The sequence below is a fragment of the Melitaea cinxia genome, chromosome 30 (genome assembly GCF_905220565.1).
Source record: "Melitaea cinxia chromosome 30, ilMelCinx1.1, whole genome shotgun sequence".
NCBI lineage: Eukaryota > Metazoa > Arthropoda > Insecta > Lepidoptera > Nymphalidae > Melitaea > Melitaea cinxia.
The window spans coordinates 415,863-439,960 of record NC_059423.1 but is presented as its reverse complement, the minus strand read 5'-3'; the positions used below and the strand labels follow the sequence as shown (position 1 = coordinate 439,960).

Genomic DNA, 24,098 nt, shown 5'->3' with positions numbered 1-24,098 from the left:
CACCGCGTACCGTCCACAGTCTGATGGAATGGTTGAGAGATTTAACCAGACCCTTGAGAGGCATTTAGCGAAATTGGTAGACGACAAACAAAAAGATTGGGACAAGTATATACCGCTCTTCCTTCTGTCGTACCGAACCGCCGAGCATGAGAGCATAAAAGCTACCCCGGCGTATGTCAATTACGGTAGAGAATTACGAATACCAGTAGACCTATTGACTGGAGGGTCACCGGAGGAACCAAATACCGTACAAGACTATGTCAGCGATTTAAGGGAAAAAATGCGCTATATACACGCCTTGGTTCGGGAAAATGGTTTACAGTCAAGTGAGAACATGAAAACCCGATACGACCGGAAATCGAACACGAGCGGCTTCAAGGAAGGGTCACTGGTGTGGCTGCATAACCCGACCCGCCGGAAAGGGAAATCTCCAAAGTTGCAGACCAAGTGGGAGGGTCCATACAAAGTGGTTACCCGACTGAATGATGTGACTTACAGGATTCAAAAGCAACCAAGAGGGACATTCAAAGTGGTACACATAGACCGTCTGGCGCGTTACCATGGCAGTAACAACGATGCTCGGGACGAGCATCTCTAAGAGGGGAGTAGTGTTACGAACACACAAAGAAACTAGCGCCATCTAGCGGTAACCATCGAAACCACACAAAGACAGCGATAACATGAAATTCTCTACTCAATACTAGATGGCGTTAGAGGTACTATTGTGGAACTATATAGAAGTATAGTCTCGAAAACCGGGTACATGCGCGAACTTTCCAGAATGGTCTGGGCCTCGTCTCGGCCGATATAAATAGCCGCAGCGAGGCGAGCGAGTACAGTTCAGTTTGAGCGATCTTCGAAGCGACTTCAAGAGTGAAAACTAGTGATCAAGAGTGGTACTAGCGAAACCTACGACATTGGCTACGACTGAGGACATTGTGAGTGCTTAGTGTTTGAACTTAGTGCTTAGTGTTTGAACCTAGTGCTTTGTGTTGGACCTAGTGCTAGTGAATAAAGTCTTGAAAAGAGTCAGCAGGTCTTTCTCTCCAAATCCTTCGAACCCTAACACGTAACAATATATAATGCAAAATTCTAGAGGGTAGACGAATGTTTGGATGAATGAAGAATGGCCACAGCTTTTTGTGTTCTACAGTCGAGATCTTGTTCAATTTTTAGATCTTTATATTCGCCAATTCTCAAGGAATCAGTCCCTATACAGTACATGGTACTGTTCTACGAATGTCGTCAGTTTTAACGTGGGGTTAATTCTTTCACAGGTGATAATAAAAATGCAAAGGAGGCGACCATCCAGACTAAAAACGAACTAAACAAATCAAAATGCCAGTAGTTTCACCGTCTAGATACACCCCGACCTCCTCTACTCTTACGGGGTCTTACCGCTCGACCCTGACCTCTTCCTCCAGCATAGACAAGCCCTACTACAGAACTAGCAGTGGTACCTACGTAACGTCCACATTGAGAAGTAGTTATGGAGACAGGACCACAGAGTACAGGTCGAGGTACAGCGAAGTCGATGGTAAGAGGGAGAGGAAGACATCCTTAGTGGAATATTCCAGAAATAGCAGAGCTCCAAGTGTGACTGAATCTGATAGTGGTAGATACAGGTCTGAGCGAAGCGAATCCAGATCTAGAGATGTATCGACGACGAGGAGCGAAAGTTCCAGAACATCAGATCTTAATCGCGGTAAAAGGAATATCATAAGTACAGCGGCACTGGCGATGTCGACCGCGGAATTATATAATAAGTATTCCCCAGCTAACTACGTCCCTCTAACTCAGAGGATACAACAGCAAAGTCAGAATAATTACGGAGAGATTTCTAGATCTAAGTCGATCTCGAACGATATCGGCAGACCACCGGCGCCTGACTGCAGATCTAGGAAGCCTAGGAATTCAGCGGCCACGATAACTGAGGTAAATATGACCAAATATGGAAAATATTAGCAATGCCATCTATCGAGGGTAGTTTTAAAATTTAACGGCTTTCAATGATGGCGTTGCTCTTGTTTTTCAATTCACATAAACATGTCAATATTGGCTTGTTTATCAGTGGGATTTTTCAATTTTTTCGAATATCGTACCCAAAGTTTCCATAAGATGACAATGTCAGACAAACTTCATTCCTATTTATACCTCATCCAATCTTAAAATTCTGTTAGATACTAGTCTCATTTCAATACTTAAAACAGATTTCCATATTAATAAACGATTCGTTTTACTCACAAACGTTCGCAAACAAAACGGAAACGTTTTCCAATGTAGACCAAGTTTAGTCCACTAGGAATGTCATTTTGCAACCCTAATCTTCAAACTTTCGAATATATCTTTCCTTATAATCTAAAGTACCATCATATGTCATTTGCTTTTAAAATACGTCCTTCAGGGATCCAAATTACCTGAAAAAAGATACGGACACGATTAGTGACTGTCATTTGTTTTTTTAATAAATTACTGTAAATACCAAAATAAATTGATATATACGTTATTGGGATTTCAAGTAAAAGTTAATTTATGACGCTTGTATACTCAACGTTATAATACAATTCTCTGAATTATATAACAAGAAAACTTTACTTAGTGAAAGTAAATTGTAAATGCAAATATTAACTAAATTCCGTTTTGAGATCAGTAATGGTATAATGAAACAATTTTTTGGATGAGGCCTCCCGTGACAATGGTTGCTGTAAAGTGTCTGAACGTCGGGCGTCTAAAAAACTTAGTGAACCGCGATAAAATCCAAAAAGTTGTTTCGTTATCATGAGTGAAATTCGCTTAAACATCACAAATCGGTAATGTTTCTCGAATTGTTTAAGTTCATTGCGATGATACATAGTAACTTTGTGACGTACGTGTATGTTACCAAAAATGGATGTAACATTCGTATCGACGTGTTTCCCCCAGTCTGAGTAATTTCTAGTTATTTATTTATTTACCCAAATTAACACATGGGTTATTCATTCATGAATGATAGTAATTATCATAATTGTATTAAATTTTCCTTCCGTTTTTACCGAAGGCATATTTCCAAACATGGTTACATTTTTTTTTTTTTAGTTTTCTTTGTCTACATAAAATGACAATTCAAAAGTGCTTTTGAAGTTTGCTTAAATAAAGATTTTTTTTATTTTTTTTCGATTTTTGATATGTCAGCCCTATCCTTAACGAACTCGTCATAATTTTTTTCAAGTTCTGAATGATTGTATATATAAAACTCCCGCTGGTAAACAAGTCGCGTGCGTGTGAGTTGTGTGTTCATGTTCTTAACCATCGCACTAAACGAGTCATCCAAAACAGCTTCAAATAGAATCACGCGCCGCTCGAAAGACGTTCAAAATTATTTTTAAATATCCAACGAAAATTCCAAAATTTTTAGATGATCTCTTTTAAGGGTAGTTGTAATTTCAGCGCCTTTCGTTCGGCCCTTTTTAATAGCATCGTAGCGTTCCAATCAGACCGAGGCATGTGCGGTTTTGTTAGAACTAACACACAATCACATGGCGCTCTACCCATGACTGTATTACCATTATCGCTAAGTGTAAATTTTCAACACAACCAGAAACCGGAAGGGAGATGGTATAAGGATAGCTCGCCGACAAGCTACAGCAAGCGGAACTCAATGTCGAACGGTGTTAAGGACAGCAATGGTAATGAGGTACCTTCTGTATCTGATATACGGAAGAGATTCGACCCTAAGATGACAGTTACGAAACTACCCGCAAACGACACGAGGTATGCCTCAAAGACGGTCGAGCACTACCTCAATCAGCTGAAGGATTGCGAGAATGGTTCAGTGGGGTACACGAAAATTAGTCCTAAGGATGATCAACCAGTACCGGTTCACCTCCCTTATTCTGAGAAGAATGGTATACATAGATGGGAAGGTTCGCCCACTTCTAGGTCCAATTCTAACTCTGATCTGACTATTAGCAAAACTATATCTGAACCAGTGTCTCTAGCTAAACCGTCTGTAGATAAGAGTAATAATATGACCACATCCCTGACGGCTAAACTTCCATCCGATAGACTAGCTAGTATCAAAAGCCAGTTAGACCCCAATAATCCGATCGGGAAGATTCTAGAAAAGTCGACAGTTATCCAAGTAGAAAACGGTGATGCAGATCATTCTGAGCGTAGGAAAATACGGAACAGTCCTGAGACTAAAATAAAAGATTTGAAAAGCGATATAGAAAAGCAAACTAAGACACCTAAACATACGACTAATTTCGCTTCTTACATACAAATATCGCAGCCTGTAGCGTCTGGCGCGACGCCTAAAACTAAACACGCTGATAGTGACGAAGCTAAAAAGGAACCTAAAAAGTCTCTCAATTATATCGATTCCGAAGAAGATCGCTTAGTCCTAGATAATGATATTGAATCTCCAAGCGGTACTGGGTTTGAAAATAAAACGTTCGAACACGAGAACTACCTCAAGAAGAGAACAGAAAAGAGTGAATCTGAAGATCTAGAAAATGGCGTCAAGTCGATGGAGACTAGCACCGAGAGCACTATCAGCGAATCCACAGAAGATTCCAGTCCAGAAACTCCATCTTCTAGAAGAAAGATCCTGGACATTAAGGATTACGACAGCGTCAAAACGGTAAGTGATCATTTTATTACCATTCAAATAAGGCACGAAATTGTTTTCCAAGGATTTCAAATACTGTATTAACAACAAAGTTGGATATATAATCCAAATACAAAAAATTTAGCATATTTTTATAAGAAAAAGTGTTACAGAATTACTATTATTCGTTGTTTTATTGATATATTTTAGAAAAGTTTAAGATTGCTGGATAACACTGGGTGCATTACCTAAGTTTGTAATGTAGTACATAATGTTAAAATCTAGCAATTTTTAAATTGTGTGTGTTTCGGTTACCATAACTTAGTTACATAAAATGTAGATTTTCTTGACGTTCATTAAGTATGTATAATCATAATATGCCGAGATAAATGATTTAATTTTATATCAATAACATTGTCAGTTTTTGTTTACGCTATTACAAGACTACATTTTAAAACTCCAAAATTCTATTATAAGCTTTTAAGCTTTAATTTCTAAAATCTCATCCTAAAATTGAGTCAAAATGGTTTTTGAATTATCACGGTCACCATAAATACTTCTACTCATACGATTGTCGCGATGTCATTTTGAAACTCCCCATATTTCGGCGACGTTGCCGCCATGATCACGGGTGACCCGAATATCAAAATATAATGATGAATGAATATCAAAATGGCAATTGCCCATCTCATAAGTCCCGTAAAAGCACAAAAGGTAGCTGAAATCTGCACGAAAAGTACATGATTGACTTTTTTGCAATGTCATGTATGAAATAAATAATTCTTCTTAAACTAGAAACTTTGCTAATTAGAAGCTAAATTTGGGGGTAATTACAAGGTCTTAATATATTTCAAAATGGCGTACGTATTCTTTAAAGGGCACACATAATTAAAGACAACAAAATAAGACTTTAAAAGAATCAAAAGTTTATTGGCATTTACAATGAGGTCGTTTGTGTTGGTGTGAGTGACTCATGCGCACGAATTTGAGAGTGTGTTGGATGAAATTTTTGTCTGTCATCCCGACGAATCTTATATATGTACTGGCGTTACACCGCGGCTTTACTGCGTTAATTTGAAAAAAAAAAACGTATTTAAATATTATATAGTCTATAAACCTTCCAAGTAAATAAACTATCCACCTCAAAAAGATTTTTTTCAATTCGAACCACTTCCTGAGGTTAGCGCAATCAAACAAACAAAACTTATAACATTAGTGTAGATGTATATTTATTATTTCTATAGTTTTTGCGCACTATATTAAGTTTATGAATAATAAGTATTTTTTTTTTCTATTATAGTTTAAAAATGTAATAGTTAGGTATTTTGGAAACAGAAAGGAGTGTTTATTTCAAATAAATTGTGTAATTATATTTAATTTTCATAGTTTTTCACCATACTAAAGCACCCAGAAGTAATACTAATTTTAGATTATTTACTTACAGACTTGACTTACAGAAACCATAATAATAACCTGTAAATGTCAACAAAACACAGATTAAGTATTTAAAGTAAAACCTTTTTACGAGAACTTTTTTTTTAAATCGAAAAGAAAAGCAAAACTCAGTCAGACGCCAGCGTCCTCCTTGAATAGATTCCAAATCTATAAATAATTTGCGCTAAATGTAATGTCTAGGAATAATACACGCGGGAAATGTTGACGTGCTACGCTTTTCGCGCCACGTGCTCGTCTGACGTTCCGCCATCTTGGATCTAAGTGACAGTTACCTTTTTTTTTCTTTCGCTGTGATAGTGTTTTTGGTGTATATAAACTTTTTTGTAAGAAATTATTGTTTTTAATAAGATGAATTAAAGTCAATTATGGAAATCTAAATTTTATATTTACAAAATTTATTTGCATAGCATAATTTAAAAGTCGGTCGCTTCGTTCACTTTGTTCCATCTTGCGAACTTCCAAACGCGTGAAGTTTAAGTACCTAGTCGTTACTTTTCTGAAACTTTACAATTTTCTGAGAAATTTCTTAATTTTACTACCATAATCTTCGATCAATGTTAGAATACTTTCTTTTCCGCCTAGCAACACATCGAGCGATTTATTTTTATTATTATAAATTAAAATAGCCTATATACGCATTCAGCTATTAGCTTACGTAGCTATCGTACGCGTCTACGGGCTTTGGACGATTATCAGTCCGCTGATAATGCAAACTCAAAGTCTAGCTTTGTCGTGATAAAATTTGAGATGGTGACTTTGTTGGGTTATGTTCTAATTGCAATTGTTTTTGCTGCACTATTTTCCAAAAGAAGATAAAAAATCTTGTTGATGCAATGTGTCAAATTGCAGACTCAGAGACAAGTATTGTTTAGAAATTTTTCGTCCGATGTTGTCAAGTATTTAATCAAATCCCTTATCAGAATCTGCTAGAATGATTTTTGATTTTTATAAATTATCCCTTGTTGATTGATGTAACTAGATTTTAGTAATTGAGGTATTTTTGTTTAAGTTTTTTTTTTTGTGCGTGTTGCGATTAATTTGTAAAAGTTACAATGGGACTGGCGTGTCCATGTAGGACAAAATTCCCTAAAATTAATAAAAAAATAAAAAAAAAGATTTATTACTTTAAAATTGAAAAAATGTTCTATGTACCAACAAATTTGTCGTTAAATTAGTTTGTCAAACCTACAGCTACCGCCGACTCTTCATCAATGCAGAATCTCCATTTAAAAAATTTGTAAAATGTACATCACATCATCATTATCATCATCACATCAGCCTTTCGCAGTACACTACTGGACATGGACCTCCACAAGCTCACGCCAAAAATGGCGTGAACTCATGTGTTTTGCCCATAGTCACCACACTGGGCAGACGGGTTGGTGACCGCAGTACTTACTGGCTTTGTCGCACCGAAGACGCTGCTACCCGTCTGTGTATTTCAAAGTCAGCAGTTGGATGCTTATCCCGCCATCGGTCGGCTTTATAAGTTCCAAGGTGGTAGTGGAACTGTGTTATCCCTTAGTCGCCTCTTACGACATCCACGGGAAGAGAGGGTGTGGCTATATTCTTTATAACCACACAGCATGTAAAATGTACGTGTACGTTCAAAAGTTCAAGTTCAATGAGAAAAAGAAAGCTGTAAAGATTTGATTTAACAAGTCAAAACACTTACCAATGCTATAAGTTTTAATCGTTGATCAACTATATCTCAAACGTTTTTTTTATAAATAAACTAGCTGTACCCGGCAGATTCACTCGCGGTCATAATCGAAATAAATTATAGCTTATATTTTAAGTTGGAAGCGTCACGAGCGAAACATTAAAAATATATTCAAGGATGGATAACCTAAATATTTTCAATAAAATTCTTAAGCCCTGTCAAATCGGTTGCTGATAAAACTGTCTGGCATATGATGGTTTTCCAACACATAAAAAATTCTGATATACTATTCTTTTTTATATACAACTAAGTCGGCAAACAAGCGTACGGTTCTGATGGTAAGCGATTACCGTAGCTTATAGACGTCTGCTGCGAAGATAGCATCGCAAGCGTGTTGCCGTCCTTATCCCAACAAGAGCTTTGATTTCTTCTCTTCTTCTTCTTGAAATTCTTTCTCACCATTAAATTCTATTTTATTCCATTTTAATTTCACAAGATGTGTATAAAAAAAGTCGTAAATTATTAGATTTGCGGAGAAACAGGTCCTAATTCCCTACTCTACCTTCTGTGGTTAAAGTCTATTCGTAACTTTTGTGCTGGACAAACGTTATCCACAACCACAGAAAAGACTCGTAACTAAAACGTGAAGTAATAGTAGAAAAAAGAAATTAAACGCAGTACTGTTTGTACGCGCATAGCTTCCGACTTGGGTAGTAAGCTGGTGAATGCGTGACGAGAGCGTTACGAAAAGTGTGATCGGGCGAGGTGAAGGGAACGAGAGTGAGAGGTGTGAGCACACATTTTCTTTCACTCCTCTCATAGCCGTTACGTTTCGTATATCTAAGACACAGCGCAGACCTATTGTGCAGAAGTCTTACTTCACTCGTGTGGTCTAAAGCACATTCGTTTTTTTTTTGTATTCGTTATTAGTAGGACAAGGTTTGAGTGAAAGAGATTTAAAAAAAAATCTATATATTCAAAAGAAAAAAAAAATATGTCGGCCGAAAATCTCCGGGTTGGCTAGTTTTATTTTTTCGTATAGATATCATAGTATTTCTGATACTCCTTTGGCGATGCGTGTGAAACGTAGTGTGAAGAATCACGTCGGCCATCGAAAAGGGAGGATCCTCCGACCAGACGGGTGTTGCGTCTGGCGGGCTACTGCGCCCCTCCCTTACCTTCAACACCAGCTGCTACGCCGGAACATGCGCCTTCTGCCTCGCTTGTACCAGCCGCGCCGGTGACCAGATCTGGACGCAGGGTTCGCTTTAAGCAGATCTTAGATCTCTAAATTATGATCATTTTCTTTTTTTTTTTTTTTTCACCTGCGGTTTCCTTTCTCCGTGGGGGGGTGGTGTGGCGTTTATATCAGAACGCACCCATTAAAAATAGCGGCAACACAGTTGCCCGCCTATACTGCTGTCATTAACAGAAATAAAGATTTTACTTCCGAAGCTTCTGGAGTTTTACTTCCTTAGACTAGTTGCTCATAATTCGCTATTCTAATTCTATCCGCCAAACTCCCAATCCTTTCTGGCTGCCACTAAACTACTTTTAAAAAAACTATCTCACGTCAAACGTCTGCCAAAATTTTTCCGATGTCATTTTCTTAAACGATTTCTTTGAGAATTTATATAATTATATCTTTTGTAAAAGTTTTATAATTGTGATACGAAAAGGGAATTATTACTTGAATGTTGATATATTTATTTAATCTGTGTGTAATGTGCGTTTGTCTGTGTTAGGATTCACCCCTTATCCCTTTCAAGGTATTTTCGGTAACGTCAATATTATTGTCTGAGGTTTGATGCGTTTTTGATACTTAAGGGCTTTTGCATCCGTTGTTAATAAGGATATCTGGTGGATAACGGTATCCAATAGATAAAAGTTGCAAACTTAATTTTTTTTTTAAATTCGCTATCAGTGAATCTATAAGTTGTCGTTTATCAGTTGGATTATAAACTTTTAACGACTTGGTTTACTTCCAATCGATAAAACCTTTTCTAAATCCGAACGTTATTAACCGACTTCAAAAAATGAGGAGGTATCTCAATTCGACCGTATATATATTATGTGTGTTCGCGGATAATTGTCGCTTATGAACCGATTTTGCTGATTATTTTTATGATCCCAAGGGTGGTATCATGATAAGGAAACCAAGATCTGATGAGATCGAGAGAAATCGAGGGGTACCTTCGAAAATCGTTGTGGAAACTAGTGCATTTGTTAATTTTTTTCGTCTACTTACGTTGCATTACTTATCGATGTAATTTAAGTCGTTTTTTTTTTAATTTGCGAGCAAACACACGTTTTTTTTTTTTTTTGTTATAACTATAATACTCGACTTGACTTAAAATCTGCTAAATTTTCTTCTAAAGGCAATTTCTAGGCTTCAATTTAACAGACCAATGTTGAAAATCTATTTTTATTATAGTTTCTGTTCAGCAACTGAGTAGTTTGAAGTATTACAGCATAAAATTCTCGTTAGAATAGTTTTGAACTACAATATCCCACTGCTGGGAATAGGCCTCTTTCCCTGTGTAGGAGAAGGATCAGAGCTTAATCCACCACGCTGCTCCAATGCGGGTTGGCGGATGTATTCCCTACTATGAGTAACGATCGCTATCAGGTGTACATGATAACAACCGGGATCGACGGCTTAACGTGCTCACCGAGGCATGGTGGGGAGACCCACAAGGACTCACAACCAGACCGGAAATAAATATTTGTATAAACACAAATAACAACTCCAAACGGGAATCGAACCCGCGACTGTCGCGCGAGTGGTCGTTATTTACGGTTACTGCTCATCAATTTTTGATTTGACGTGCTGTGTTATAGCCTATATACATCTTTGAAAAGTAGGCTTTGTAAACCAAACGGAAGTGTTGGTATCGGTACAATCTGAAATAGGCTTGTTTGAAAAAATGTTTGATTATTAGTTTTTAACCGATGTTAAAAAAAAGAGTTTCTCGATTCGATAGCATTTTTTTATGAGTATTACTTCATTGAAAGAATCGAAGTACTAATTATTGTTAATGTTGCTTGTTTATTTTATTTCTTGTTTGGTGTACAATAAAGTGTAAATAGATAAATAAAAGAAGTGAACTTGGGGAGGCCTATGTCCAGCAGTGGACTGCAATGGGCTGAATTGATACTGATATCTCATAACTCTTACTGCGGCAGATCATGCTTGGCGCAGTTGCGAATGCAAGGAGGGATGTTGGGAGGCCTTTGCTCCGTTTTAAAGACTGCGCCAAGCGCGATATGGTCGCTTTTAACATAAATCACAACAGCTGGGAAAAGTTAGCCGAGAACAGAGACCAATGGCGTAAGAGCGTGAAGGATCAACAACATCACGATGAAGCCTGGTTTGGACTCTTATCGGACAGGAGAAACCAAACACCAGAACAGCGACATCAGTGACACTAGCACATCTTTTCCTTGTTCGGTGTGTGGTAAAATCTGCCACTCCCGTATCGGCTTGTACAGCCATCAGAAGAAATGCTCTTCCGACACCGTTTAAATCGTCTGGAATAGACGTAAAGGCCTATGATATATACTGGGTGTACCGATTATGATCATTATTTTTCCGATCGATTATTTAAAAGCTGGTGCTTGTGTACCATTGAAATTTAAGCGAGATCTGGCAACTAGTTTTTGAGTTGCCACTAAAAATGGGTAGGTATTTAATTGATCATTCTTCCACCTAGGTAACGTTTCTATTACTTGTCGATTTAATTGAAGTCATAGAAGTTTTTTTTTTCTTTCTTTTTGTTTGAGTATTATTACAATTATTTTTGTATGTGTAATATACCGAGCTATGTAACAGCAGTACATATCCATGTGATATATTCTTAAACGTTACGTAAATGAAGCCGTATATAACATGACGTTAGTGATAACACGTAACTAAAACGTGTACGTAAACTGCGTAAACTGCGTAACGTAAACTACGTGTCAATCCCTATCGTTAAACGTCTCGTTTCATGCCTGTAATTTTAGGTTATTATTTTATTTTTATTTTTTTTCTGTACCTTTTTCATTTTGTTTAAAACGTAAAAATGCATATTTAAAACCAATTTCAATCTAATCAAGTATTATTGTTTGCTTTGGAAACTAATTGGTGATTTTTAAAAAAACGTATATTTATATAGTGAGTGTGTATTGGAACATATCAAATGTCACCGTACCTATCCTATGTGAAATGGATTATGGATGACCTATTATTTATTTTACCTAGCAAGCGTTATTTATGTTGAAAGAATATTTTTATTACTTACTTTAGAACTCAAATATAAACAAAGCTGAATTGTACTCTAATGTATCGGAATAAGAACGAAATTCCTTTCAATGTCCAGAGCATTTCACTTTGCCGTATAATATATTAGTCCTATGTATACTTCACTATATCCATTTAATTTTCATGTTTCTTTTTCTGTATTCCGATTCTGTATGGTATGTGGTGTTGGTGCGACCGTGTTGTCACCCGACGGCTCAAGCGGAAGATCGGCGCTGACAGCTCTGCCAGCATATGCCGAGCTTGAGACCGGGTTTGCAATATCCTTATTGTATAATTTAAATGTTTAGCTTAATGCATATGTATTATTGATTTGTGTGGATGTTGCAAATAAAAAAGTATTATTATTATTATTATTATTATTATTAAAACGCCCGGTTTCCATTATTCGGAAAACGATTCGTTTCACTTACGGGCCGTTAAATTTTTTACTATCGAAATTTAATATTTTTTTAATGAGACACGGAAAATTTTTAACGGTCCGTAAGTTAAACGAATCGTTTTCCGAATGTAGAAACGGAGCGTAACTACATACTAGTAAAATGTCAAGATAAACGCTTTGAATGATCTTGTAAAGATTACGTATGGTTTTGATTGTGAAATTTGGCATCGTCGTTTGGCCGAGTGTATCCCGGCGCCTGCTCAGTACACTGCCGGCCCTCGTAATGGCAGTCCGGTGACGTCACAACGAAACCGCGCAAAATGCCCTTTCCGCCGGGAATCACCTAAAAACCGCGATTTTTTAAAGGTTCTCCTCATATCGATTGAATTTTTTCGGTACATCATAACTTTTTACTGGGTGTACCGATTTTGTTGATTCTTTTTTTAATCGATAGCTGGTGCTTGTGATTCGGTCTGATTTAAATTTGATCTAGATATCATCGGTACTTTTTGGAATATCCCTAATAATGCCTATTTAATTGATTATACTTTTTCAACTACCTACGTTGGGTTACTTTTCTTCGTTTGCACGATTAAGTTTTGTGATTTTTGGGTGCTTAATGTTTTTGGTTTTGAACTGTGGACTTGAATTGTTGTATTAATGAAGTGACCTTGTCGGTAAAATAGTCGTGTGCCAAATGAAATCGAAGGTGTGTCTGAATCGGTGTGTATGAGATAAGGAGTTTTGTGTGACGTGATCTAGTGTCAATAAATCTGACACTGATTAAAATATTCTAAAGATATCTGAACTTGTGATAACGTTACTATGTGAAGAGCAAAATTACTACTATTTTCTTTATCTGTATAATTTTGTCGAACATTGTTGCCTCGACCTTGCTGATCGATCACCTTCATGTATTCTCCTCTGGGTTTCTTATTATAGCATTAAAAAGTAACCTATGTGCTATCATGGTTCTCCAGCTATCCACATACCAAGTTTCATTCCAATCAGTTCAGTAGTTTTTGCGTGAAAGAGCAAAAAATATCCATTAATCCTCACAAACTTTCGAATTTGTAATGTTTGTGGATTCATTGTGACATTGGCGAAATCATCTGTGTATTGGCATCATTGAAAGCCGTTCAATTATGAATGAATATAATGTATTATAGGGTTTTGATGTTAATTACTCAAATCAAAATATCTCACAAACTTTTTTAGTCTATTACAGTTCATAGTTAGATAGGTCCCCAAGTTCGCGCCAAACATCTCTGTTGTGCGTAATCTTCATTCAAATGTTACTGTACAGATAACATTCTGTATTTGGTTCTATAAAACCTAAGTCTAGTTGTTTCCTTGATAATGAATATCATTTATAATATATTCACCAGTTGAATTGAATACGTAATTATGACATCAGGCTGTCCATTGATACAAATTTTAGCAAATCTTTATTCAAACCATATGAATGAAAATCAAACTATTTTTAAAATGACAGTCAAAGCAAAAATAAAAATCTAGAACTTTAACATCATCAAAATAATTTACTTTCGAATATTTCAAAGATAATATACTTCTGGACATCCAAAAGGGTTAGAAAAATATAGCTCTAGTCAAATAGTTAGTACTAGCTCTTCTTCGAACTAAAGAGGTCCTTTTTGTTAGATATTCAATTTGGGACAGTGTCTGTAATCCAAAAAATACTGGTGATCAAACTTTAATTTTATGCCCCAGTATCTTGCTCAAGTGCTAAACCTGATGGTGTTTTGTGGAAGTGATTCAAGAAAGTGAATTTTAGTAACAAGTGTCAGTGATTCTTGTAAACAAATTCGTTGTTTGTGCTAGTGACGAAGATTCAAGTAATCTTCTGCAAGTAAGTGGTGCTGAAAATACAAATCAGAGTAAACGATAGTGGCCATTTTTCCCCCCAATTGTATTATATGAATGACTGAATAGTGCCAGTGACTTGAAAACAAAATTGTGACAGTAAAAAAAAACTTCAATAATCTCCTGTAAGCGCTGGAGATCCAAATAAGGGTGAACGATAGTGACCAAGTGCTTTGTCACGCTGTTCCAAATTGGGTTGGTCGTATGCTCTGGTACTTAGAGCTGGTGATCCTGGCATGTGTGACGACCGGGGTGCTGTCGGCGCTACGCAATGAGGTGTGGTTGCCGGCGATGCTTCGAACCGCGGCCTCGGACTGTGGCTCGCGCAAAACTACCAACTTATGGAGTCCACTATCAGGTCTCACGCTAATTTTTTTCTTACTATATATAGGGCTTTCTCCCTCTAAAATACCATAAGTGATTGAAACGACTGTATTTTTATTTAGTTGATTGATCATATTGGTAAATTACTTAAGTTAGTTGTTACTTAGTTATTTACGTTGTTTTGTATAATTGTATCAATGTTTGGTTCGTTGTTGATTAAGACATCTAGTTTTCATTAAATTACATTTTTATTAAAGTCTAGCTTAGATAATAAATTTGTCTCAATTTAAACTTTTTTATTCTTAAAAATTAATTTAGAATAATACTCTCATAACACGTCCGTTAGAGAGCGCGGCTGGCGCACGACTGCCCACTAGAAGACCCGTGGAAATTTCTGCGGTGACATTTACACGAATGGTAACAAGTAATAGGGATAAACGTATGCTAAGATGACCTAAATTGTAATTAGGATGATCTAAGTTGCAAATTAAAAAAAATAAGCAATGCAGACGAATCACACATATTATGTCTAAGGCTATAAATGCTGTGTTACATCTTAGCATACGCTGAGCCTGAATTTATGAGTGTTATGTGATTTAAGTTTTCCTGTGCTTGCTTGGAGACATTAACAACCTTTCTAAATCCTATACTTTTGGTGGATGAGTGTTTATTTGAGATTTTGATTTATTGACTCCTGAAATCCTCAATGAATATGAAAATACATTGTAACCATAAATATGAAGATACAACGAATTTGAAATGGATGGTCAAGCAGAGGCATTAAAACACCATACACTACATACAATTTCGACATAACAGTCAAATAGAAGCAGGAGTTTAATCACGTGATAGATTTTCAATAGAACTTAAACTAGTTCTATTTGACCGATGTTTGTGAAATGTGTTGACCTTGGAAAGGTCAACTCATCATTTCATGAATAATTAAAAAATGGTATATAGCGTATGTGGTTTAATTTGGTGTCTCGTTTGTGTCCCTGTACATGTGTACCTACGTATATAATCTTAATTATCATCATGTACCTTACACTTATATATGTTATTATATGTATCTTGTATATCAATCTACGATAACTTGAAAACTTTGTTGTCAATACAGTTTAGGTTTAAAGAAACGACGTGCCTTCAAAACTTAGAAGTACTGTCATTCATTAAAGTTGCTGTATTTTTCGTTTTGTGTTGTTTGCATGCGTAGACTTAGCTATTAGTTTTTTAATAGTATTTTGCTTCACTTAGTTTAAAAACATACATAATTATCTTCAATCTAATCCGATTTTAATCAAAATTTCTGTTTTTCTTATGTTTTTCCTAATAATAGATATTATAAATAATGTGACCTAAAATAGTGCCCTGAAAACTCCATCATTTTGATTATATGAAATCAGTTACCCAGAACTATAGGTAATATTTGTCATAAAGCGGTCATATACATAGTCTGCTTATTTATCTTAATATATATAAATCTCGTGTCACAATGTTTGTCCTCAATGGACTCCTAAACCACTTAACCGATTATAATAAAATTCGCACACCATGTGCAGTTCGATCCAACTTGAGAGATAGGATAGTTTATATCTCAAATTATAGTCGCAATTTTAATTTATTGCTAATTATTTGTCTGTTATTATTTGACAGTCACAATTATCTGTTAACTCCAAATGATTCTAACAGATGTCGATACCTTTCGACTGGGTTGAGTAAGTAATCAATAGATGGCGCTGCTATGGTAAATCTACGAATGTGTCATATAAGCTACATTTTAACGAAAGGGCTGGATCAATTTTTAAGTTAAGTTATAAAGGGGAAGGGATTTATAACATATTGCAAAACAACGTTTGCGGGGTCAGCTAGTAGATATGTATATCTTGATAGGTAGAGACAGATAAAGACATCTCTCTTGATTTATTAAGGTGTCATTTCAATGATTAATAAAAGAGGTTAGGATGTGTAAATCGATTTTTTTGTTTACAAAACTAATTTGACTTCATAAATATATCTTCATTTTGGTTTGTCAGGGTGTTCGATAGCCATTTGCGTTCTTTTTGAAGGATAATTATTTTATGATTATAAAATGGTTGTCATGTCGTGATGTCATGTTCTAAAATAAATCTAATCATTTAATACAAATATATAATCTCCAAAAGAACGCGAATACGATCAAATATTGAATTCAATCATATACAAAAGATATATTGTGATTTATATGTAAAACGGGATATTTACCATAATTGTTGTTAGTTATTTTAAGTTCACGGTATTTTGGTATGAACGCATGACCATAGCGCTTATACTGTACCGAAATTTAAGAAACTCAAAAAGACCACCCACATTGTTGCTAACCTTTAACTTATATGGGACTTACCGCTATTGTAATTTTGAGACTTCCGATATTTCGATGACATTGCAGACTCCCTAATCACGGGCGATTGGAAAAACTTTGATGTCGATGTCTTTTTCGGGTAGGTCGTAATAATATTCTCTCTCTCTACTCTTGGTTAATATGGCGCTTTACATATAAATCATAATATTAATGACCATGGAGACTTAAAACTTTATAAGTATGTTGTCATAAACGTTGGATGTCCAGGAGTTGGCCGGCGGTAAGAGCGGACCCAGCGGCTTCCGCCGGAGCAGCGAGAGATCTGACATAAGCGAGCGTAGCGAGAAGTCGTCCAGTCATTCGAGTGGTACGTATATCAACTATTCAAAATCTTTATATATATATTTCTTGTGTGCGTGTGTATGTCACTGGACTCCTAGATGGCTGGACGGATTTTGATGAAATTTTTGGTGTGAGTTCAAGGGGATTCGAGGATGGTTTAGATTCACAATTTGGTCCACTGGAAAATGTTTATTTAACTAATTTTTCATTTATAAGTAGTTGTTAATTTTGGAATGTCTTACATTGGATCCGGTAGACTGCGCTACCATCGCAGCATCAAATATGAAATATTATTCTATTTTAATTTCAGTTTGTCCCGACAGTTGGTGCTGCGATCAAATTGAGAGAAATATTTGAAATTTTGTGTTATGACAAAACAACGTTTGCGGGGTCAGCTAGTCATATATAAATATCTCGTACCCAACGGCTCTCAGTAGGATTATCTGTCCGGAAATGCACAAAAAAAAACATATATATTGGGTACTACTTTTCACCCTATCTTTTGTTCTTCCGTGGACTTATTGTCTTTTTACGGTGCTGTGGACGAGCTCCTAGTATAAAATATGACTGTCAGTTGACGATGCCCAAACTCATATTTTAAATCTGACTTTTGCTTTATAAATGTAAACTGGTAATTTATGGTCAATCATTTCAGGTCTGAACGGTCTCCGGAACATCGGGAACACGTGTTTCATGAACAGCGTGCTGCAGTGCCTCTCGAACACCAGACCCTTGCTGGAGTACCTCACTGAGGACAAATACGCGTCCGAGATCAACACAACACTCTCCTGTATGAAGGGCGCTCTCATGAAAGGTAATTTTTTTAGCACACACACATAAAACACATGCGACAAACAAAAATGTCACCACTAGAAGCTCTATTAAGGTCAGAGTACAGCGGGAAATCTTTTGTTCCAAATCTAGAGTAGCTTGACAAAGAAAGTACCTCGACCTTACAGAAGATCACAGCTAAATACAGTTTTTAAGCAGTGTCGTGTCCTGTGTTGACTGGGCTTGGGGTCCTGGTGTTGCAGGTGTCTAAAGGCTATGGTAACCGCTCACCATTATGTGGATAGCGTGCTTGTTCGCCACCATATTGGTACTAAATACATCGTCAAATCCTAGAGAAGTTAGAATGCTTTCTTCTTGAGACGTTTTGGGTCAAAATTTTGGATTGGAATTTTGGTTTGGATTGGAATTTTGGAAAGAAAATGTAATAATGTCAAAATTCTCAGAAAAGTATTAAAAGTTGACTGCCTTTTACCTCAGCATGGCAGAGTAGGTCAAAGTCACCGCAGGTCAGATCTGTATATGTGTGGTTAGGTAATATGTTCTTGAAAAGATATAGAAAAAGTAAATACGGTGGTAATAGTATTTAGTTATAATCGAATCACAGACATGCCCTCAAGGCTGCTACTTATATGCAAGAAGCCTCTCTTCACGTTCTGCGGAATTACTATGCTATCACACTCCTGCATATTTTCTACGATGATATAACATATAGTGGTATCTTTTTTTTATTTTTAACAAAATAAATGAGGATTTTGTTCTCATAACTTTTTACTGGGTGTACCAATTTTGATGATTCCTTTTATGTGGGTCTCCTCACCGTGCCTCGGAGAGCACGTTAAGCGTCGGTCCCGATTGTTGTTATTAGGCACCTGATAGCTATCGTTACTAATGGTAGGGATAGTTCTGCTCCAATCCTTCTCCTACATGGGGAAAGGCCTATACCCAGCAGTGCGATGTTACAGACTGAATCGTTTGTTCGTTGCTTGTCGTGTGGTCCCGTTTTAATTTCATCGAGATCTGACGATTAGTTTTGGAACTATCCCTAATATTGTCTACTGTTTACGTTACGCGTTGGCGCAACGGTCACAGCACTGGTTTGTGGCAGTTGCGCTGGCGGTTGAGGGTGTCGATCGTCGCACATGACAATTTGTATTGACCATATAGATGTTTGCCGTGGTCTGGGTGTTTGTGCAGTCCTTTATGTCTCCCCACCGTGCCTCGGAGAGCACGTTAAGCCGTCATCGGCCCTCGGTCCCGATTGTTACCACAACTGTACACCTGATAGCGATCGTTACTCATAGTAGGGAATATATCCGCCAATCCGCTTTTCAGCAGCGTGATTGATTAAGCTCTGATCCTTCTCCTGGGGAAAGAGCTGTGGGATAATACTCTCTGAAGCGTAATATCTACTGTACCATACTCGTCGATGTTAATTGAAGTCGATTTTTTTTGTTTGTAAACAAACACAACTATTATCTCGCCAGCGTTCGCGAGTGTGATAAAGGAGCTGTGGCGCAGCGGGGAGCGCGACGCGGTGGTGAACACCACCAGCCTCAAGTCGCAGGTGCAGCGGTTCGCGCCGCGGTTCATGGGCTACAGCCAGCAGGACGCGCAGGTGCACACGCACACACACACACACACACACACACACACACACACACACACACACACACACACACACACACACACAATAATATGAAAGATGTAAAATACTTAGCAAGCAATATCGTGCCAGAAACGCATAACTGCATTCCCCGAAATACGCGCGCACACACATACAGCTAACAAGAACACACACACATAGGGAACGTCCATTAATGACGTGAGCTCAGGGGGGGTCCAATGAAATCTCACCAAATCTCATTTAAACCTTAATCGAAAATCTCACCTCAACTTCAAAAGATATTACACGAAAAAGTACACAAGTCTCCATGGCTTAAGTAAAAAATTTAAAAAAGTTTTGTTTTTATCTGTTTTTGCTTTGAATTTAATTTAATAATTTAATTTAACTGTAGTATACCCCGGTTTATTACTTTCCCGAATAATAAAAATAAATCTAGTTTAAAATACAATCTCACGTAAAGAGAAGGGGGTCCAGGCAAATCTTACTAAATCTTGGTGATGGGGTGGAGGGGACGGGTCTAAACTAATCGAAAAATAGCTCACATAATTATTGGATGACCCCATACCACCTTCATTTCCTAATACAGGATAGCAGTAATTATAAAAAAGGAACGTCAGTGAGTAAGGAGAAACAAGTGTTATTATTACTCTGACTAGGCCTTATTTTGTATTACAGGAGTTTCTCCGTTACCTGCTGGAAGGTCTGCACGAGGACGTGAACAGAGTGACCGTGAAACCGAAGCCGATATTAACGGAAATCGATGACAATCTCAGGTGGGGAGTTATTTGCTTTGGTTAATCACTGATCTGAGTTGACAAACGTTGTCTTGAGATTTGTCAAACGTGTGAAGTTTTAACAATCGTTTTCCGTCAAAACTTCTACAGAGTATTAGAAAACTTTAAAAAAAAAAATAAGCTGAATTAATCCAGTTATTCTTCAATTTTCGCTTATCGCTTATAGACACATAAACACTTACAATGGGATATTTTTAACGGTCCATCAAAAAACTTCCATCAATGAAATTATTCTTACATCAAATACATTTATTTAACAGCAAGTAAACCGTGTTCGTTGTTATTGTTCGTCATTAGACTTATATTTTTGGTTTCTGCTTAGGAATATTTTTTTAGAAATACTTGTAGCTATACAAATATTTTTTTATAGTCTAGATTTATCGGCCTCGGTTATTACTACTGATAGATAAATTATCAGCCAACCTACCATCCTTTGACATGGAGAAAGAAGCCTATGCCCAGCTGTGGGACGTTGCAGGCTGAATGTGTCGAACTATAATTAATTTACAAAATTTCAAAAGTGCTTTTAAATCAATCTAAATACCGTATCGGTGGTACCATCACAGCACCCAATAAAGTACTGTTCCCCCCTCCCCCCAGTGACGCAGCGAAGGCCGCCGAGGCTTGGAACCGCTACCTTCGTACTGAAGACAGTCGAGTGGGAGACATCTTCGTCGGCCAGCTCAAGAGCACCCTGCGGTGTACACACTGCAGGCACGACTCCGTCACCTTCGACCCCTTCTGGGACCTCAGGTGAGACCACACCCTGTGGGAGTCACACACACATACACACACATAACACTTCAGGTACAACCCCCCCCCCCCCACAAAGTCACTCAAAATTCCCCTTCTGGAAAGTTGTATTATGCGTGTACTCCTGTGGCTATTTAACTGATTTTAATGCATCATCCGTAGTGTTATGTATATATTTATGTATGTTTACAATTTCAGTCTGCCCATACCCTCCCGGACGGGCAACCTGAAGCTGCAGCAGTGCCTGCAACACTTTGTGAGGGAAGAGGAGTTGGACGGCGACGAGAAACCGGTGAGATGATGATGATAATAATTATTATCACCTAGGTTCTTGTATATATTTTCAATCTTCGGATGACGTTTAATATCACGATGTAGGATACATCAGTTCGTAGTTCGTATGCTGCGCGATAGATGGCGCTACTAGTTTTTTTTTTTTTTTTTACAAAACTAGGTCAGCAAACAAGCGTAAGACTCACCTGATGGTAAGCGATTACCGTAGCTTATAGACGTCTGCAACATAACTCCCCCCTCCCTCCCCAGGAGCTCTGGTCACCTTACTCATCAACAGGAACACAGTACTGCTTGAAAACAGTATTATTTAGCTGTGATCTTCGTAAGGTCGAGGTACTACCCCAGTCGGGCTGCTCCATATTTGAGCAGGATGTTTCCTGCCGTCCCCTACCTCAGTTAAATTAATGACAAAAAGCCGATTCTTCTCTACGGAGTCTACATTCCGAATCGTTGGTAGCTTCAGTGTAACTACAATTAATTAATTTAAAGTAATATAATTTAAGTTGGACCAACGATCTACGTAAGCTTGCCGGTGTGGGCTGGATGAGGATTGCGGAAGACCGGGATGTCTGGCGCGGACTTGGGGAGGCCTGTGTCCAGCAGTGGACTGCGATAGGCTGAACTGACTGACTGACTGAATATAATTTATGACGTAACAAAAGTTCTTTTGAATCCTATTTGAATAAAGATGTATCAAAAACGAAACCTAACTTAACCTCGATTTAATGCGTGTCTGTCTGTTTGTTTCCAGACATGTTCGAAGTGTGGAGTTCGTCGCAAGTGCCTCAAGTGGTTCACGGTGCAGAAGTTCCCGCAAGTGCTAGTGCTGCACTTGAAACGGTAAAACTTTTGTTTATTTATAGTTTTATTTCAGGACTTACCGAAATTGTTGTTTTGAAATTTGCGTGGGTAGGTTGATATCGCTCTGGTTTAGTGGAGTGAGTCTCGTGGGCCTAAATAACGGTGGTTGTGGGTTCGATTTTCGCTCAGAGATAATGTTTATATTTGACAAATGATATCTGTGTTTCTGGAGAACTATAACCTGGGTGTCTTTAAGTCACGAGTGAATAGATTACTTCTAGGTAAGCGTGCTCCATACTAGACTGCATTGTCACTTAGCATCGGGTGAAATAGTGGCCAAACGCAAGTCTATCATTGTTTTAAAAAAAAATTCCGACCTGAGTGTCTCCCCACCGTGTATCGGAAAGGTTGATTGGTATTATAGTTAAGTGGGAACAATATTTGACCCCCTCTCTTCCCGTGGGTGTCGTAAGAGGCGACTAAGGCATAACACAGTTCCGCTACCACCTTGGAACTTAAAAAGCCGACCGGTGGCGGGATAACCACCCAATTCCTGGCTTTGAAATACACAGGCCGAAGACGGGCAGCAGCGTCTTCGGTGCGACAAAGCCAGCCCTGCGGTCACCAACCCGCCTGCCCAGCGTGGTGACTATGGCCAACACACATGAGCTCACGTTATTTTTGACGTAGACTCGTGGAGGCCTATGTCCAGCAGTGGACTGTATTGGCTGTAATGATGATAATGATGAACTACTTTGACTAGCCCGTTGGCGCAGTTTGTAGTGATCCTGCTTTCTGCTCCGAGGGTTGTGGGTTCGATTCCCACCCCGAGTCTGGGTGTAATATAAATATTTATTTATATATGTATTATTTATAAGTATGTTTATCGAAAAAAAAAAAATGTAGCTATATACCAGTTGCCTGTTACCTATAACACAAGCATTAAGTTGCTTACTTTAGGAACAGACGACCGTGTGTGTATTGTGTAAATATTTATTATCTACACTAATGTTGTAACATTCTGCTTATGTTTCCAATACTTGACTTATAATTACTACTGTTATAGCGCAGACAACAAAACACTCAATTTAAGCAATTTCACATGATGGTATAATATCCACATCGATATCGTAAAATCTCATTATTACAACGCGCGCATGCGCGCAGCTGCGCTCTCATTGGTTAGATTTTAATGGCGGCAAAATCACTGTGACCAATACACGTACGCGTGAATTTTATTTAATAAATTAAAAGTTAAAAATGGATAGCGACGATGATATTTGTACGCCTCCGGATATTCTAGAATTGGCAACAAAATTAACTCGCAATCTTTTGCCAGAAAAATCTAGAAAATTATATGAAAATTAACATTAACTTTCAGGATTGTACCATCGAAAATTTGAACAATTATTATAAATAAACTATTGTCAGCTTTTACTCTTGTTGTTTGATTAATTGCATTAGTGAAGATAAAGTAGTGTATGCAACTGCATATAACACGGGTATTAAAACACTCGTTACTATTATGAAACTCGCTGCGCTCGTTTCATAAACTCACACTCGTGTTTTAATACCCTTCATTATATGACAGTTGCATAAACTACTATTATTATTTCACTGAATGTCACTCCGCCCGCCCAATACATAATAGATACATATATTATAATAACTACTTATATAATTATAAAGTAAATTTACTTATACTTACATATATAAATATAAGCGGGTGGAGGAATACGCCCCGGCAGGGAGATCAAACGGCCG

At 37.5% G+C, this 24,098-nt stretch overlaps 1 protein-coding gene across 1 annotated transcript in view; it reads left to right on the top strand.

The window, feature by feature from the left end:
- The window catches only part of LOC123668291 (ubiquitin carboxyl-terminal hydrolase 4-like), a 44,154-nt gene that overhangs the window by 9,898 nt on the left and 10,158 nt on the right, over window positions 1-24,098 (top strand). Inside the window, exons 2-10 of the mRNA XM_045602056.1 lie at window positions 1,278-1,935; window positions 3,578-4,621; window positions 17,202-17,301; window positions 17,932-18,090; window positions 19,553-19,683; window positions 20,368-20,465; window positions 21,087-21,239; window positions 21,438-21,531; window positions 22,285-22,373. Of these exons, the coding sequence (XP_045458012.1) occupies window positions 1,339-1,935; window positions 3,578-4,621; window positions 17,202-17,301; window positions 17,932-18,090; window positions 19,553-19,683; window positions 20,368-20,465; window positions 21,087-21,239; window positions 21,438-21,531; window positions 22,285-22,373 (2,465 nt within the window). The 5' untranslated portion in view covers window positions 1,278-1,338. The remainder of the gene's footprint in view (window positions 1-1,277; window positions 1,936-3,577; window positions 4,622-17,201; window positions 17,302-17,931; window positions 18,091-19,552; window positions 19,684-20,367; window positions 20,466-21,086; window positions 21,240-21,437; window positions 21,532-22,284; window positions 22,374-24,098) is intronic.